The sequence below is a fragment of the Chelonoidis abingdonii genome, chromosome 13, assembly GCF_003597395.2.
Source record: "Chelonoidis abingdonii isolate Lonesome George chromosome 13, CheloAbing_2.0, whole genome shotgun sequence".
In the NCBI taxonomy this organism is placed as follows: domain Eukaryota; kingdom Metazoa; phylum Chordata; order Testudines; family Testudinidae; genus Chelonoidis; species Chelonoidis abingdonii.
In genome coordinates this window covers 6,167,166-6,185,430 of record NC_133781.1, presented here as the reverse complement: position 1 = coordinate 6,185,430, position 18,265 = coordinate 6,167,166, and the positions used below count along the sequence as shown (strand labels likewise).

The 18,265-nt window shown below is 44.0% G+C and overlaps 1 protein-coding gene across 5 annotated transcripts in view; it reads left to right on the top strand.

The window, feature by feature from the left end:
• GAS7 (growth arrest specific 7) overlaps positions 1 to 11,397 on the top strand; it is a 154,523-nt gene extending 143,126 nt beyond the window's left edge. For all 5 annotated transcript variants that reach the window (XM_032775183.2, XM_075072020.1, XM_032775181.2 and 2 more), the window contains 2 exons: positions 3,427 to 3,525; positions 7,643 to 11,397. In XM_032775183.2, the coding sequence (XP_032631074.1) occupies positions 3,427 to 3,525; positions 7,643 to 7,756 (213 nt within the window). In that variant the 3' untranslated portion in view covers positions 7,757 to 11,397. The remainder of the gene's footprint in view (positions 1 to 3,426; positions 3,526 to 7,642) is intronic.
• The last annotated feature ends 6,868 nt before the right edge of the window (positions 11,398 to 18,265 follow it).

The window sequence follows — 18,265 nt, the reverse complement described above, 5'->3', positions numbered from 1 at the left end:
GTGGGTGAGTGAAAATCCTGAGAGGTGATCTCTTCAGAGAAGCAGAATGACTGACAGTAAGTAATTATCTGTCTCTCCTACTGTGGGGCTGGATTGATTCTTTTCTCATTTACACTGGGGCAAATCCATTGACACCCATCTTGCAATGACTCTTGCTAAGCACTCATGTAAATGAGCAGGATTCTCACTCCTGGGGAGTTGATAGAGCTCACAAGTCCTGCAGCAGCAAACAGAGGCCACTGCCCAACAAGCAACATGAAAGATTTGTTTTAAATCAAAGTAGGTTGAGAAATGTTCCCATAAGGCTGTATCTTCATACACATAAAGACTCTTGACTGAACTGCAGTTCAGTTCCAAATGAAACCCATACTCAGATTTTGATTATTATTTTTTTAAATTTTCTTTACTCAATGTCCTCAGGGAAGTTACTATCTAAGGGTATGCCTGCATGGCAGCTGGAGATGTAATTTCCAGCTTGGATAGATGTACATACACTACTTTTGATTGACCTAGCATACTAAAAATAGATGTGTAGTCACCACAGTTCAAGCAGCAAGATGGGCTAGCTCAGTGGCTCTCAAACTTTTTTACTGGTGACCTCTTTCACATAGCAAGCGTCTAAGTGTGACCCCCTTATAAAATAAAAACACTTTAATATATTTAACACTATTATAAATGCTGGAGGCAAAGCAGGGTTTGGGGTGGAGGTTGACAGCTCATGACCCCCCCATGTAATAACCTCGCAGCCCCCTGAGGGGTCCTGCCCCCCAGTTTGAGAACCCCTGAGCTAGCTGCACCTAGGCTCTGGGCGGATTGTACTTGGGGTGGCTAGCCAGTCCCACTGCCCGTGCCACTGCAGCTACCCCACTCTTCATAGTGCACTAGTTCAGTCAAAGCCAGTATGGGTATTTCTGTCCAAGCTGGAAATTATACCTTCAGCTCCAGTGTAGAGGTGTCCTTAGCCACATGCAAATCAGTCACATGATCCTCCTCACAAAGAATTGTTTGGTTCCTTTTTGATTGATGGTCCCTATTGTATTCCACTGACGGTTTACACATGCACATGTGTCTGGAGCCAAAGAATTTGAAAGAAGTGTCTGTTAGTCAACTCGTGCACTCTTGCTGTGCCTCATGGTTTCATCCGAGGTGATAAAGGGCGAGGTGGACTGACCTTGCCCTCAGTTCCTTCTCACCACCCCATGGTCCCAGTGGCCCCCTCATCTGCTAGCGTCCCCTCATCTCTCACTGACACATTTAAAAAAAAGTTTTAGAATTGTGCATAGTTTTTCTTGTTGTTTTCACTTGTAGTTCCAGTGGTTTTAGTGTTAATTTGGGGAATTAAGAGACTTTCGGGATCCATTTTTCACCAGTCCCCCCATCACCACCCAGCACCCATGAATGGGTACTACTGAATTATTCTGAAGATGCCAGGATTCAAGATCTGTGCATCCTGTCTTAGTTCATTCTTGGTCAGCAACAAGTGCCAACTCTGTCTCTAGTGCTTGGGAGAAGCCTACAGTTCATCCAGATTCAGTATCTGCCTGTCCTTCCCAAGCCATATCCAAGAGGGCTGTGCCCTCCGCCTCAAGAAGCGCTTTGTGGAGGTCTCCGTGAGGCCTCAGTTGGATCCAGGCTGGGGAACCCCCCTGTACATCGATCTGAGAAAGCCAGGAGCACGCCTCTACCACGGAGATCGAGTCTGATTCTGCCAGTACTATGGACCCCACACCAGTGCCTAGTTGGGAGGGAAGGAAACACGCTCATAAACATGGCAGTAAGTCTTCTTCCAGGCCCAAGAAGGGTGATGCCCATGAATTCCACCCATGGAGAAGTGGCACATTCCAATGCACAAAAGCATGATAAAAATTTGCACTGTTTGGCAGGTCCATCAGTACCAAACATCAAGCCACGCACACCTTCCAAGGTGGCACCCCCTAAATCAAGGCAACCATCAATTCCAAAACAGCCCTCCATTCTGGTTCCAGTTCCAGCTATGGAGTGTATCAACTGCCCGAAGTGGGGTTCCAAAGAGGATGGATCTAGGCTGTACTCAGTGGTGGCAGATGACAGAACAAGGAGCAATGGTCCCAAGTTGCACTGGGGAAGGTCTAGGTTGGCTGTTAAGAAAAACTATTTCACTAGAAGGGTGGTGAAGCACTGGAATGGGTTACCTAGGGAGGTGGTGGAATCTCCATTCTTAGAGGTTTTTAAGGCCCATGTTGACAGAGTCCTGGCTGGGATTATTTAATTGGGGTTGATCCTGCTTTGAGCAGAGGGTTGGACTAGATGACCTCCTGAGGTCTCTTCCAACCCTAATCTTCTATGAGTCTATGGATGATGTATCTCTTGCTCATATGGGAGTTTCGGGTGGCATTGGAAGTTTTTTTTCTGGAAAGGTATTTAACAAAGAGACAGCATATAACAGGTATATGAAGAAACTTGCCAGCATTAGTGCACATGCTCCCCTATCCGAAAACTGCATTCCAGTGTGCGTCTCAGTAAGTGGCCACCAGAAATGCCCTGTGAATATGGTTTCCCATGATGGAAGTTTGCTTCTTTGCATGTCATTGTAGGAGACAGAGCTTTCTTCCTGACAGAACAGGATTGGGGAGTCAGCCAACCAAACTGGCAGGTGTGTGATGGTGCCACTAGGAATGTGTTTTCCTTGGTCTAAAGGCTTGACAGGTCTGACAGGCCAAACTCTCCCAGAAGCATCAAAAAGCAGGCAGGGACCACGTTCAGGAGGCTTGGATACATCATCAGAATCCAAGAAACACAGTGTCCTGAGGCTCATTTGACCCTCAGTACAGGCAGAAAAGGATAGGCCCCAAACTAACAGTCAACTAAAATCTTGATTTTGTCCACTCCTGGCTAACTGAGTTATGGGAAGCTATTGTACACATAGCCATTCCCCCGGTGAATGAGCTCTCTGGGCATAACACATGTCACCAGGCCTCCAGAGCAGTGCGTCCAGAGTAACTTCTGAAGCTAGCAGCACAGTAAGCAGGGCTGCAGCCAGGAAACAGGACCTCCTTGTCCCTGTCCTGCCCCTGCCTCCAGAGGCAGCAGCCCTCCACAGATCCTGTAGTTCCTGCCTTTCTTCATCTCCAAGGACTGTCACCTTCAGCAAGGTTCAGAATTGTCAAGGAACTGCACAAGTCTCCTTCCCAGCTGCACTGGTTCCTTGCTGGTTCCCCCACTAGCTGCACTGGACGCAGGCCAGACCTGCTGTTGCTGCTCCTGCACTAAGTGTACTTACTGAGACACTGTGCACGCAGCTCAGCTCTGAAGCCCAGACCTGGAGCAGCTGCCCTAGCTGTTGCCAGTAATGGGAACTTTGACCATTAGCAAACCCTATGCTGGGCCTGCATGCAACACTCTGGGCTCAGCCACTGATCAAGATATGGGCCTATTTTTCTCTCACAGGAGCTGGAAAGGCTGGAGGTGGAGCGGGTGGAAATGATTCGGCAGCACCTTTGCCAGTATACACAGCTGCGGCACGAGACAGACATGTTCAACCAAAGCGTGAGTCTACTTTTTGTTTAGGTCCCTTTGGTCAAAGAGCTGTAGTGAGGCTCTGCTGAACTCCAGCCTGGTCTTGTATACAGTGTGCCAGATTTCACTGTCTAATGGAGACTGACAGTACGTCCAGACTACTCGCCCTATCGGCGGGTAGTGATCAATTTATCGGGGAGCAATATATCACGTCTCATCTAGACGCAATATATCGATCCCCGAATGCGCTCCCTGTCGACTCCGGAACTCTACCGGAGCGAGTGGCGGTAGTGGAGTTGACGGGGAAGCCACGGACATCGATCCCGTGCCGTGAGGACCCGAGGTAAATCAATCTAAGATACTTAGACTTCAGCTTCGCTATTCACGTAGCTGAAGTTGCGTATCTTAGATTGACACCCGCCCCCCTTCCGTGTAGTCCAGCCCTGAGATGGTGGTGCCAGTTTGAGAGTCTGTGGTTCTGCATCTACCATGTATCTCCAGAGACATCCAGAGCCTGGGGGCGAGACAGATGGAAGAGCAGAGAAGCGGGTCAGAAGGGGCACGTATACTGGAATGTTTCATCATGAAAGCCCTGTGGTGCAGGGTGTGGCTGAGAAGTGCTTGACAGGAAGGCATCAGGCAAAGCAGCCCCTTACTTTAATTTACACCTCTCCTAGATAGATGCTTCTCACTCTCCCAGCAGCACAGACAGCTCCACACAGTCCTTCATTGTTGCAAGAAAGATGGCAATCACAGCAACCATTATTTCAAAATGAAAATGTAAAATCTTGTAAAACTGGCACCTTTTCAAATACTTGCATATATGGTACGTATTCTGATGTGTGTGGTATTCAGTATATTGTGATATATTTTGAGGTATATATCCACATTACAGAAATCATACAATCATAGCCATATACATCATAACATATACTGATAATTGTCATAGTCCAGGTTGTCCCAGCGTTCCCCACTGCACTCAGGCCTGGTGCCATGGGTGAGCCATGCCTTGGTTTCCCCTTACCAAGGCAATAAACAAGTCCAAGCAGGCTTTGGGAACCACAGAGACCCTTTTCGGCAGGTCTCTTTTATGAAATAGAAAAGAACCACACAAAACATAAGCAAAATCTTCAGTCATCTCTTCTACCAGAAACCCTCTGCCTCTGGGTGTAACTAGTCTTACATCCTGGTCCTTTAGCCACAGATCACTCACATGCTGAATTCCCTGCCAGGGGTGTGGGCCTCTGCAGGGTGTTCTGCTTGCTGCTACTCTTTCCCAACCACACTGCTCTTTGCTGAGTAAGTCCCTAGTGGCTCCCTGAGAGATCCCATGCCCAGTTCATTCTCCTGGGCTGCACCTGTCCCTTCCCTAGGAGACCCTGTAGGGGAGAGAGAGCTTGTGGTTCGTGCATTGGCCTGCTAAACTCAGGGTTGTGAGTTCAATCCTTGAGGGAGCCAATTAGGGATCTGGGGGGAAAAAAGTGGGGGATAATACTTGGTCCTGCTGTGAAAGCAGGGGACTGGACTTCATGATCTTTCCTGGTCCTTTCCAGTTCTATGAGATAGGTATATCTCCTAATTTATTAATAACCTTTTCTCTGGGACTGCTCCTCTCTCTGAGAGCAGCTTCCCTAACCAAGCTCAGGTAGCTGTTTTTATTAGCTCCAGGTGCTTTTTACTAATTAACCACTAAGCAGCCACCTAGGACAGTGAATTACTCCCAGATAGACATTCAGAAGGCAGTCACTGGGCAGACTGGACTGTGAATCTCCTTAAAGGGCCAGTCACTCCATGATAATAATATTCAAAAGAAAATATGTTAAAAGAATGTTGTTATAGCTGAAAAGTCAAGCATCTAAAAGTTAGGAAATACCAGAATTACAGCTGCCTGTGCAACCTTAATTTGGATCCTTGTGCATATGTATTATGGTGCTCTCTAATTACATGACCACATATTTTATTCACAGGCTGATCATGTAATTTATCCTCAGCATTCAACATGTGCCTCAATTACTACAAACGGTCTAAATGTTACACCCAGTTTTTATTTCTTCATGGGTCTTTCTGTGGTGCTCATCATCATAGCATCTCAGTCTCACAAACATTAATGAATTTGCGTTTACAACACCTCAAAGGCAGGAAAGTATTTTATGAATGGGGACAGGAGGCACAGAGAAATTAAACTCAAACTGAAAAAGTCCACAGTAATTTTGGGTGCCACCATGATTGAGTGATCAGTTTTTCTGAGTTATTGAGCTATTGAATTCAGTTGCAATTGCAAGTGCTCAGCACTAGTGCAAATCAGGTCTCAGATGTCTCAGGCTGGTCACCCACAAAATAGAAACACATAATTAGTGGCCACGTCTGAAAATTTCCATTTTAAGTAGTTTACCTAATATCACACAGGAACTCTGCTGCAGAGCCGAGGAAAGAACCCAGATTTCACAAGTCCTGGGAAGACTGCTTTAAACACAAGCTCCTGTTTTCCCTTTCTGCAATTCACTACCACAGTCACTGCATCCTTTCTATCTTCTGCTGTGGACATCCCTGCCTCTTTTAACATCCATCCCATGCACCATATGAGGCAGGTGTCCTGTGAAAATAATAGTATGTTAAATACTTTTCCATAATGCAAACACAGAAGGAGCCAAATTAAGGTTGCACAGCCAATCTTAATTCTGGGATTGGAGTCCTTCATTTTACTACTGTTTGACAATTCTTTTAATGTAATTTTTGTATGGAATTCCCTGAAAGGGGAAGGAGGAGGGGGCTGGTTACGTGTTTTAAGAAAAATGGATCAATACATGTGCAACTATTTGCTAAGGAGCAGAATGCTATCAATCAGGTTTTGTTCCTAGCTCTCGGAGGGAAGGGTGATCTAGTAGTTAAATCAGCCGATTGGGAATTAGGATTCCTGTGTTCTGTTGTACAAAATGGTGCGTACATTCATCAGTGAGTTTGTAATGGTAAGCAAAGAAGAGAATTTTACAGAAAGGAAGATGAAACACATAGATGTGGAACTTCCTTTGTGAGAAGTGTAGGTCAGGAATTGGGGTTCTGTTCCCAGAAGCAACTGTTCTAGTCTTTAGTTATCCTGTCTGTAAAATATGGGAAAAATTCTTAACTCCCCATTCAGTACAGAGAGGAGGTGCTCCTGCCATAGACAAAGGCATATTTTGATTTGCAGGAGCAGGGATTTTGCCTGAAACCCGTATGGAAACACAGGTCCATGCAATCATTCCAAAACACTACAATGTGACAAGATTGAGCAATCATTGAACAAGTTCAGCTGCAAATGATGATTTTCCACATTTTAGAACTTGGCTAAATTGAGACAGATTTTTTGGGAGACAGTGTAAGACATTTTTTTGACCCTATGACTATCCCCCTGAAAATGTCAAGTTCCTGCCCCAAACACATGAAGGTCTAGAGGTCTTCAAGCAATGGTTTGATTTTTTTTTTTTTTAATTGTCAGGTTTTTTCTCCACTAATTTTGTTCTCCCCAACCCCGAGGCCCAACCCCCTGCCCCAGCCCTGAGCCTCCCCCAAACCCGGAAACCCCTCTGGACCCCCCTCCTGCACCCCAAACCCCTCATATACAGCCCCACCCTAGAGCATGCACCCCCAGACAGAGCCCTCACTCTCTCCTGCACCCCAACCTCCAGCCTAGAGCCTTCCCTGCACCCCTCATTTCTGGCCCCACTCTGGAGCCCACACCCCCAGTTAGAGCCCTCACCTCCCCACACCCTAGCCCAGTGAAAGTGAGTGAGGATGGGGGAGAGCGAGGCACCGAGGGAAGGGAAATGTAGTGAGCAGAGGGCAGAGCCTTGGGGAAGGGAGCGTGGCTTCTTTGAAGGGGCAGGGCTAGGATGGTCAGTTTTGTGCAATTACAAAGTTGGCAACCCTGCTGTCACACCAGGAATTGGATGCAGCATACACTGGACTTGCCTCAACAATGGTATGATGCCTCTTGCAAAGCCTATATTTTGTCTGACCTCCCATTTATGGATCCAGGTAATTGAGAGGAGGCTGTTACTCCTGGGACAGTGGCACAGCTGATTCAGTTGCAAGAAGATCTTACAGCAGAAATTGCTCAGTGTTCTAATATGTGCTTTTGATAATTTGCTTCTCATTCTGATCTTTTTAGACAATAGATCCTGTCGATCAGTTACTTCAAAAAGTGGAGCCTGCCAAAGACAGGGAACTGTGGGTACAAGAACACAAAACTGGAGATATCAGACCTGTGGACATGGAAATATAGACTGATCTGATTAGTGATATGTGATGGGTTTGCTGGCTTAACCAGGCTAATGGGTCCTGTAAAGGGTCAGAAGACATACAGGACGGCAAAAGGGTTGATCTGCTACCAGATACCTTGTATTTATTGTCTTTAGGGAGTATCTCTGTCACATTTGATCATCACATCAGTTCCCATTGTGCTATGCCTTAAGCTCCCAACATTCCAGGGTTAAGAAGCCAGATGTCTGTTCTTCCTGTCAGAAGTTTCCAGCTGCCAGGAGAAACCGAGGCCCTTGCTTCCTGGTACAGAGAGAGCTCTATTCTTCAGTGACTGTGCACTACACCCATTGCATGACTCTCTTTGTGTAGAATGTAAGAACAGCCATGCAGCAAGCCTCTGCCATGGAAGCAGACTAGTCATTTGACTATGATGCTGGAAGCAAGGAGCTCCTGAACATGGATCCCAGCACTGCCACTGCTCAGCTGGATGGCCTTGGGCACATCACATAACTTTTCTGATTCCTCCATTTATAATAAGGGGCTCATAATACTTACCTACCTCACAGGGGTGTTGTGAGGGTACATTGATTTTTTATAATACTTTTTAGCACAACTACCTTGCTGCGGTAGTATGTCTGAGTGCAGGGAGGTACGGGCTTTTCCCCAAAGCAGTAAACAAGGCAAAACCCCACAGTGGAAGGACACCTGTTCAAGCCCTTCCTGTTTTATAATCCCACTCAGAGACATATAGACCATCTATCATCTCCATTTGTCTTTAAGGCTAACAGAAAGTAAGACTGAAAGGGACCTCTTGCACCATCTATTTACCAGGAAGAACTCGGTTGTGCTGTAGCTACCTCATTAATTGTCTGGTTGACTTAAGTGACAAAAAGAGGACACCTACTGTGGAATAAATTTGATCTTCAAGTCCATTCCTGCCTATATAGTGTGATGTCCTACAGTCTCTGCTTTCTGCAGGATCTTCTAACACTCCCTTTGGGAGGTCATTTCCCAACCAAATTGATCCAAGTTTAAATTAGCCTTTGTTTAATTTCCTTGAAATAACTCCTAGTTTGTAGCCTTTTGGATGCCCATGCACTCTCTGTCTCTCCATCTTTCTCGCTTTCGTTGGTGTTTCCCCTGCCCCCATCAGATGTCTGCAGATAGTTAGCAAGTCTATTCTATTCTATTCTATTCTATATAGGTTTTTATACTGCACTCATCACTAGTATCTGAGCTCTTTCCAGCAGTGCATTAAGAAGTGCAGCTACACACCTGTCACATGTTGTTTGTTCTCTCATCCTCCCCCAGAAGGAGAAACATGCAGTGAAGTGTCTTGTTTTGGTAGTTTTTTAAAAAAACCTTATTTATTAAATATCTCTGTCTCTACATGTTTATATTAGCAAAGGCAAGGTCAAAGTAATGTGACTTGCACTTGGAGCTTGAAAGTGGTGAGGTTATAATAGTCATTACTTCCTGGGGGAGTTCATTCCACAGTCTTGGACTAGTCCCAGAGAAAATTCCGTCTCCTGCACAAATAAGCTTGACTCTTTTGTTGAGTGTTCCACTGTGCCAAAAGAGCATAGCTAACCATGGGCTTCATCTTGGAGCTTTAGATGGTCTTTTAGGGCCCTGACCATGCAGTGCTTTGAAGATAAGGACCAAAACCTTGAACTTGATTTGAAATTCTATGGGAAGGTCACAGTGTAGAGCAAGAGGACAGGCTCGCGATAGCCTGAGTTGCTAAGGGGAGACACTGCAGTGTTTTGCACTAGTTGGAGTTTCCAAACAGCTGAAGGTTTCATACCCAGGTATATCACATTGTTGTAATCCAGCAGTGATGAAGGCACAAATAATTGAGGCCAGGTTTTCATCTGCTAGGATGAGACAGAGATTACTCACAGCTGTTGTGATGAGAGAGGTCAGCATTAGCGAGGAATCCAAGAATACTTCTAGACTACAGACTGAATTGACTAGTTGTGGATATTATCCTTCAGCCGAAGAAGACTTCATCGGGACTGCAAATCTTCAAAATATTCTACTCTGCCAAACAGATTTTCTAAGGCACCAAGCACATGCATATCTATCTGACGTTCAGTGTAGTTGAGGGTGCCCAATACTGTTGAAAATCAGGCCCTTAACCTGTCCTTATAATGTAGCCCCTTGCCAGTGTTGTTACTTTTCTCTGAATTTGTTCCTGTTTCTCACTGTCAGAACTAGGGACCGAATGCTCACCAATGGCATTTGATATTTATAGCTCTTCGATGTTATACAGCTATGTAAGTTTGACATTATCTTTGAATTACAGTTTTTTTTGTCTCCAATATTATTCCTGTTGTTAAACTTTGCAGTTGACCCCTTCTTGACATTGAGTAGGACTGCAAGATCCTTTTTTAGATTCAGCAGAAATCTTGGTTATGGCTCTTTTGGTCCTGCCACTTGATTAACTGGAACAGGTTTGGAGAAGGGCTATTAGGATGATCAGGGGAATGGAAAGATGATTTTAGAGGAAGTTAAAAGAACTTGGCTTGTTTAGCCCAGCAAATACCTTCACACTTTCTCCCACCCCACCCAATATGCGCAGGAGCACCCTGTAAAAACCTGTCCTCCTTCAAATGCCACCTTACAGCTCTCCTCTGCCATCATGCCTACAAAGCTGGTGCTGGGACTGCAGCTTAGCACTCTGATCAGAATCATCTCCCTGTTACCCTGAGTTGCTGGGCTTTCTGCTCCTTCCTCACCTGTGAGAAAGGTGTCAATTCCTGAGGGGTGGGGGAGAGAATTGCCTGCTTCCTACAGCAGCCGTGATTGGCTGCTCTTCCCCAGGAGGCAGACAAATGGTGCCAGTCAGTCAGAGAGGAGTTTTCCCTAGATGGTGTTAAAAATGTGTGCCCCTCAGCCACCTGTCTCACTATTTAGAAATGTTATTTCCTGGGGCTATACCACTGCATATTCTGAGCACTGGCTAGACTAGAACCCAGTTCACCTGACTTGCCTCGCTGCTCTAATGAATTGTGATGACCTGCCTTTCCTGCTGTTTCTCTGATCACTTCCAAGCCTCATCACTTATTTGGTTTGATTATTATTACATTGGTTTTCTGCTTTAGTGATGTGTCCTTCTGTTGTCCTTACTGAGCACTTTAGATGACAGGCACTGGAAAAGTCAACAAAATGTAGGGTAATGTTTTCAAAAGTCCAGTTTCCAAAGGTGACTTTAGCATTTAGGAACCTAAGTCTTACTGCAGGTAAATTTGAAAAGTTTTGTCTATTAGCATAACAGTGGCTTTCTCCCAGTTCTCTGGTACTATCCCAGTTTCTAAGATTTAGTACAAATTAAAATGAATAATTTGGAGAACTCTTCAGCCAACTCTTTTAAAACTTTTGTGTGCAAATTATCAGTTTTGCATATTTTGTGTAACATCTGTTTTAGTTACTGTTGAAACAGAAAGTGTTTCACCATAATTATATAAATAAATAACTACATAATCCAGCTTCATTCCAAATGCAAGACATAAATATTTATTGAACACTTCTGCCTTTTCTGCATCATTACTGACTATTTTAGCACTCCATCTAGTAATGAAATCTACATCCTGGACATAAATTAAAATAATTATTCTAACCATATTGACCATAGATTTTTTGGTAATACCTTTAGCTTCTCCTGTCAATTACCTGCATTTCTTAACTTTAATTTATTATTATCAATTTCCTCTTTTTTATTCATCAATTTTTTTTGCCTGTTTCATATCCCTTCTTAAGCTAGTGGACGGTTTTATGGGTATTTGTTTTTTGTTTGCTTTTTAACTGAACAGCCTTTTCTCATGACTGAAGAATTGTGGACTTTGGGACATGTAGGAAAGCATTCTTAAATGAGTAACTATTTTAATGCATACATTTCTATTTAAGTGTTTTATTCCCAATCAGTTTTGCTCATAATTAATTTACCTTTCAGAAACTGGCCCGTTTAAAATGCTAAGTATATATACATATTACTAGTTGGGATTGTATTATTTTTGCTCATAAATATTTCAGGCAGATCATGATAATTAGCACTTTTTATGTCAGTAATAAATTAATCTTTGAGTCAGAATGAGGCCTGCAATACTTTTTTGTGTTAGAGAATTGTCATGTTTAATTTAAAGAGATTCCAAAGAAGTTTTACTGTTGGAACTAGAAGATCTCCAGTTTATGATTTGTGTAATTGTTTCCACATAAAGGACAATTAGTGAGAATTTCCCAGCATTTTCAGGATGTTCTTTGTCACGTGCCTTGTTTTTCACCCCGGAGGTGGTATACTGCTCTTTTAGCTAAATCTGAAACAAATGCAGGTATTTTGAGCCACATCCCTCAGCAGTGGGTCAGCAGCCTCTTGTATCCAGCTGAGTGTCAGTCTTGGCTTTTCAGTAGCCACTTTTCTCAGCTTGTTTGTCCTCTAGCTCACCAAGGGTGGAATATTTATTAGCGTTGTCTAGGCTGAATGGCTTTGTATGTTCCCCTTCATTTCTCCCACATTGTTCAATCTCATTCACATCTACTCCCTCCATGGCCTCAGACACTTCCTTTCCCCTCACAACTGCAGCGTAATCTATCCATCTTGATGTTATCAGCAAACTGAGCTTGTGTGAGTCCTTCCCATTCTACCACAGGATGCAAAACATGTCACACACACGTAGCCTTTTCTGTCTTCACACACCAGCCTGCCATGTAGTTTTGGGCAGCCATTTATTGATGCATCTTACTTAAAACAAACCATCTTTTTAAGGCCTATCTTTCTTGCTCTTTGAATTCCTTCTGGAACCAACCCATTTGCCATTTTCAGTTCCTTGCTAGTGGATGTGCTAAGCCCTGGCTTTAACAAAGAAGTCAGATCTCCCTCTTCAATGACTGACAAGCCCCCTGTTGTTCTCACAGATGAAGAGCTACCAAACAAGGCTGCTGAAAGATTCCCAACCTGCTCTAAAAACTCTCAGCTCCATAGCCAGCATTTCTGTGCAGCCACTCAGCACTCAGGTTGCTGTAAGCCTGCGAGAAGCTCACCCGTAGGAACACTGGGTCAGTGACTGTGACAGCCTGAGAGCTCTGGAGGCTGCATTTTTCAAGACAAGTGAGTTATTCTAAAAAAGCCATGAAGTCATGGAACAAAATCTTATTAAAATAGCTCTTTTCTCCTACCAGATTAATTTTCTCATATACAGCTTTGCCTGAGTGAGCTTCCCTGGAACAGCTGTGACTTTGTTTGCAATGAGTACTAGAAGCAAACCTTCTCTATTGCAGTGTATAAAAGAGGAAAATGTTTGCTTGCTCACAGGATTATTGTCTCATAGTGTTTCATTTTGCTGTGTGGTTTCACACTGGTTTGTTGCTGCTTTCCATTCGCATGTTTCCTACACAACAGTGTTACCAGTGTGCTCAGCTGTTCTCTGGCAGAAGGTTACATTTCCAACACCCTATTTTAACAACATATCAGATATTTTCAAAGGGAATTTTGACTAAAGCTTTTGGAGATGGTTAGGTCAATGGATTCAAACCAGCACTAGTAATAACTGCTCAGACTGTCTGAGAAGGTTACTACCCAACCTCTGCATTTCAGCAAGGTTTTAAAAAATGGGTAAATTGGACTCCTCGGTGCACATATTGAAATACATGATCTGCTCTCCAGAAGTGCTGAACATTCACAAATCTCTTGGAAGTAAATGGGAGGTAATAGGCAAAGAGAATCTTTGGAAATCAAACTACTGATCTAGATGCCTAAAGAGGACTTGGTCCTAATTAAGGCTTCTGTTTAATAAAAAGTTGTGACCTTTCAAGTCACCAGCAGATGTCTTGCCACCCTAATACAAAACCACCAGTTCTGCTACTAATTATGAATGAAATTATGGCCAAAACAATGCTGGGAAGAATTCAAACTGTACAAGACCCATAATGTACTCATAGAGACATACCCTACTGTTGTTCCAGCTCCTTTTCACTATGGCTTGTGAACTGGCCTCCCTGATACTCAGTGATACAGTGATTCCCTGGTCACTTCTCAAGGGTTCCTCAGGGTACTGGTGTATGGCAACACCCAAGTCATATCCAAAGATTTCCCAGGTTCCTGGGATTGCGGTGATGTCCAGAATCACACCAGGCCACTGCATGACTCAGGGTCTCACCTACACTAGCCCCACCCCAGGCAATCTCCAAGACTTGGGAGCACATGCATTCTTTCTCCGACATAATGAGGACACGTTCTTTTTCATTAGCATGTCTTTTCTCTGAGGATTTCTTCTCCATACCTGCTATCTGTACAATTGTCATTGCCCCATGTTTTAAAGTAGATCTTATCCATAAAGGTACGTGATTTCAGTTTCTGAATGCTCAGCTCCAAATTGTTGTTTTAGACACATTTCCACCAGAGCTGTATCTGTTTCCAAGCATTTTGTTCTTCAGTTTAGATTTTCAGATGTCACTGTCAGGGCCGGTGCAAGGAAGTTTCGCGCCCTAGGCGAAACTTCCACCTTGCACCCCCCACCCAGCTAACCCTGCCCCGCCCCACGGCAGCTAACTCAGCCCCCCACCCGGGGAGCTCCCCCACAGTAGCTACCCCCCCTGCTGCGACAACTAACCTTCCCCCCGTCCTCCCACGGCAACTAACCCCGCCCAGGGAGACTCCCCCTGTCCCCCACGGCAGCTAACCCCACCTGGATAGACTCCCCCCACCACCACGGCAGCTAACCCTGCCTGGGGAGACCTCCCCCTGCGGAAGCTAACCCTGCCTAGGTAGCCTGCCCCCAGCTCACCTCAGCTCCGCCTCCTCCACTGAGCACGCCGGCGCTGCTCTAATTCTCCTACCCACCCAGGCTTGCAGCGCTGATTGGAGGAGACTTAGAACTGGGCTGTGTGCTCAGCAGAGGAGGCAGAGCGGAGGTGAGCTAGGGCGGGGAGCTGTTCCCCTGTGTGGCCCCCCCGCCGCCATTACTGTGGGTAGCCCTCCCCACGCGCCCCCTCCACCCAGCTCACCTCCACTCCACCTCCTTGCCTGAGGGGACTTTTAGGCACCCCCAACCACTAGGCGCCCTAGGCAGCCGCCTAGTTTGCCTAAATGGTTGCACCGGCCCTGGTCACTGTCATGTTTATATTGCACTAACGTTCAGAACAAGATGTCATGCTTCTTGGATACATTTCTAAAAGTGACTGGTGCTCAAACTATGCTTCAAGCTCCAGTGGTTAGAAGTGCAATTACTCCTTTTGGGGCTATACACCCTAGACTCCACTAATCCTTCCAAGTCTGTTCACCAATGGGACCAACACTTGGCATAGTTTGATTTCTAATTTTTAATCCCATGCACTCCACAAGGCAGAATCCTTTTGTACCTATCTAAAGATATGATTCTAACATGCGTACATTACTAAAGTCTCGTAAAGACCTTTTAAATAACATTTCAGGTCAATAGCGTAAGAAACGGAGAGAAAATATTTACTCAGATTTGAAACAAAGATGTGCAAATTTAAACTCCCTCAACTTATATTAAGTTGGACTATTTTTTAAATATGGTATGAAAGACAAACTCAGCAGGAATGCAGAAAAAGCCTACAAGTTACTGTGTTCAGATTCCCTGAGCTTCCAGGAATACAATTTGAGCAAATTGGTTTCATTTCTGCAGATTTCTTAGGTAACTGAACAATGGTTTGAACCTCAACTGCAATTCCACAAAAATACAATTAGTAACTCCCCCAAATTCTAAGTGCCTCTTTAAATTGTACCTGCTACAGTTACACAAGTATAAAAATGCATAGATCCATCTCATGAACTTCCACAGCTCAGGAGCAGCCAGTGTACAGACCTCGTCAGCTTTCTCAGTTCCCCTTTGTTGCTCCTATACTGTCACTCAGTGCAGACCCAAACCCACTTGATGTTATCTCCCTGATTATTAATGTCAAGAATAGACATCAGAAATGCTTGCCACTGAAATTGAAACTCTAGCCATGCTAAAGAAAACACCCATCTACTGCCCCTTCGTCTTGCACTAGCCTCTGCTTCCTTCTCCTCTGCTCTTTGTTGGTTCTATTTCTTGATTTGGGAGAGATCCTATGACTTTCTAGTGCACATGCATTTCAGTGGAAGTTGAGGTCATTCAGCATTTCCCATGATCAGGAGCTTTGTCACATGTGCCTTGGAAGGGTAGAGTCCTTCATGCCACTCAGAGAGAAATGACCCTCTCCTAAAGGGCATTCAGAACAAACTTCTAAGCTAAACTTCCAACACGGAGCCTTCCATACAGGGGTGCCATTAAAACAAGCAGCAAACATCACATAATGGGTCTGAATAAAGGCCACACTGGCTGTTTTCTGCTGAGATCCCTGTAAATGAGGACTCGTCCCTCTGAGGCTGTCACTGTGGCAAAGTGACTCAGCATGTGGGTGGGGTTACTGTGTGTATTGGCTGAGGATTGGGACTGGTGTTTGAAGAGTATTTTCTGGGGTGCTCAGGTCTGCAAGATGTCACTGTCCAGTCATTTGGATTTAGGAACATTTGTCCTGAGACTTGCTGCTCCTTCAGAGTAATGGGTACTAGGGCTGCGATTTTTAAAGCTGCCTTGGGGGGTTGACCAATTTCCATTCGCTTGGTCATACACAGGGAGAACATCATCTAAGAGCAAGAGTATCAGTCTGTTCTGGACAGAGCAGGTGGCAATATCAGACAAATGGAATCTACTCTTTTTAAAATTGCTGTCTTTGTTTCAACAGTCCAAAAGAAGGTGGGAAATCCAGTGAGTAGTTTGGCAGAGAGTCTAAGTACAGTTGTTCAAAAGCAGATCAGATCAGTGATGAGCCATGTTCTAAAGCAGTTTTCTAATCAAATGAAGTTGCCTATATGGTTCTTTTGCTAAATACTGCCCAAATTTTTAAAGCAACAATTGTCTTTTGCCAGTACTAATGACCTCTTTTTAAATGTGTTTAATCAAAATTTTATATCTTTCCACAAATATTGTCTGAATAGACCCTTAAATAACTTATGTAACATAAGATCTGTATCTGAATAACAATAGTAAATCTTTGATCAGTGTGTAAATTGTAATGTGGTCATTGTCCCATAAAAACATATGATGGAATCATTTTGGCTGAAGAATTGAATGCTCAAGAGGTTTAAGGACCAGCTCCTTAAGCTGGGTTAATTCGCATAGCTCCACTGAAGTTAATAGGGCGGTGCTGATTTACACCAGCTGTGGATCTGGTTCATAAGTGTTGAAAGCATTTGCTATACATAAATTTTCTGTCTTATTGCAAAAAGTTTAACTGTATTTTCCTGCATTATTCATGAGTGTGTATGCACCTCAGTGCTTCATCTCATCCTTTGTAAAATAAATTGTACAGAGATACGTTGGCTTACCATGGTGTTATATTTACTGAATTGTTGTTTTAAATTAACAATTACACACGTGGCTGTATCTCCTCCACCTGCTGCTCCAGTGAATTTCTGCTATACGATGGGGCTCATCAGTTGAAAGTGACAAAGGAGGAGAAAGTCCTGGTTGTATTAGCTGATTATAGGATGACTATGAACCACCAACGCGCTGCAGCTGTTAAAAAGGCAAATGCAAGCCTAAGATGTATCAGGCAAGGTATATCCAGTAAAAATAGACTCACCTTGGTAAGACCTCTTCTGGAATACCGTGTCCAATTCTGGTCCCCTTGTTCAAGAAAGATTAGTTCAAACTGGAATAGGTGCAGAGAAGAGCTGTCAGGATGGTTGGGGATGGTGAATCTATTCTATGAGAAAAATCTGGGGGCACATAAGTTGTTTAGCCTAGCAAAACGCAGGCTGAGAGGGGATCTGACAGCTGTCTATAAAAACATCTGGGGAAGGGTAAACACCAAGGAGGGTGAATGGCTATTTAAGCTAATGGACAGAGTTGGCACAAGAATAAATAGGGATAATCTGCTCATGAATATATTTAGGTTGAAAATTAGAAGGTTTCTAATAGAGCTTGGCAAAAAGAAGTGGTGAGTAGTTTATTTGTGAAATATGCAGTTATTCATGAATGTGTGTCAAGTTCACCAAATAGTTTCATCTGAACTGAAAAATGTCAATGTTTCAGTAATAGCAAAATGAATAATTTTTGTTTTGACATTACTAAAGCATTTTGATTTTTTGGGCTAGAATCACAAAACTGCTGGAGGAGGCAGTGGTGTTCTTATAGCTTCTAGCCCAGTTTTTAGGGCACCCACCTAGAATGTGGGGATTCAGATTCACAGAAAAGATTTCAACAAGGGTTTCCTACAGTGCAGGAGAATGCCCTAGCTGCTAACCTATGGGACAGTCTAGCTTCACGAGGGTCTATCTCAATCTGTTGAGGCTGTTCCACTTTTTAAAAATAATTAGAGTCATGGAAGCAGATACTTGAACTTGGTCTCCTGGCTTGCAGGTGAATGCCCTTATCATCAGGCTATAGAGTCATTCTTTTATTTTCAGCCTTGGCTGAGTAAATATCCGTCGTCATTCATGTTGTGTGATTCATAATGAAGTGCTATATTCGATTATCCCATA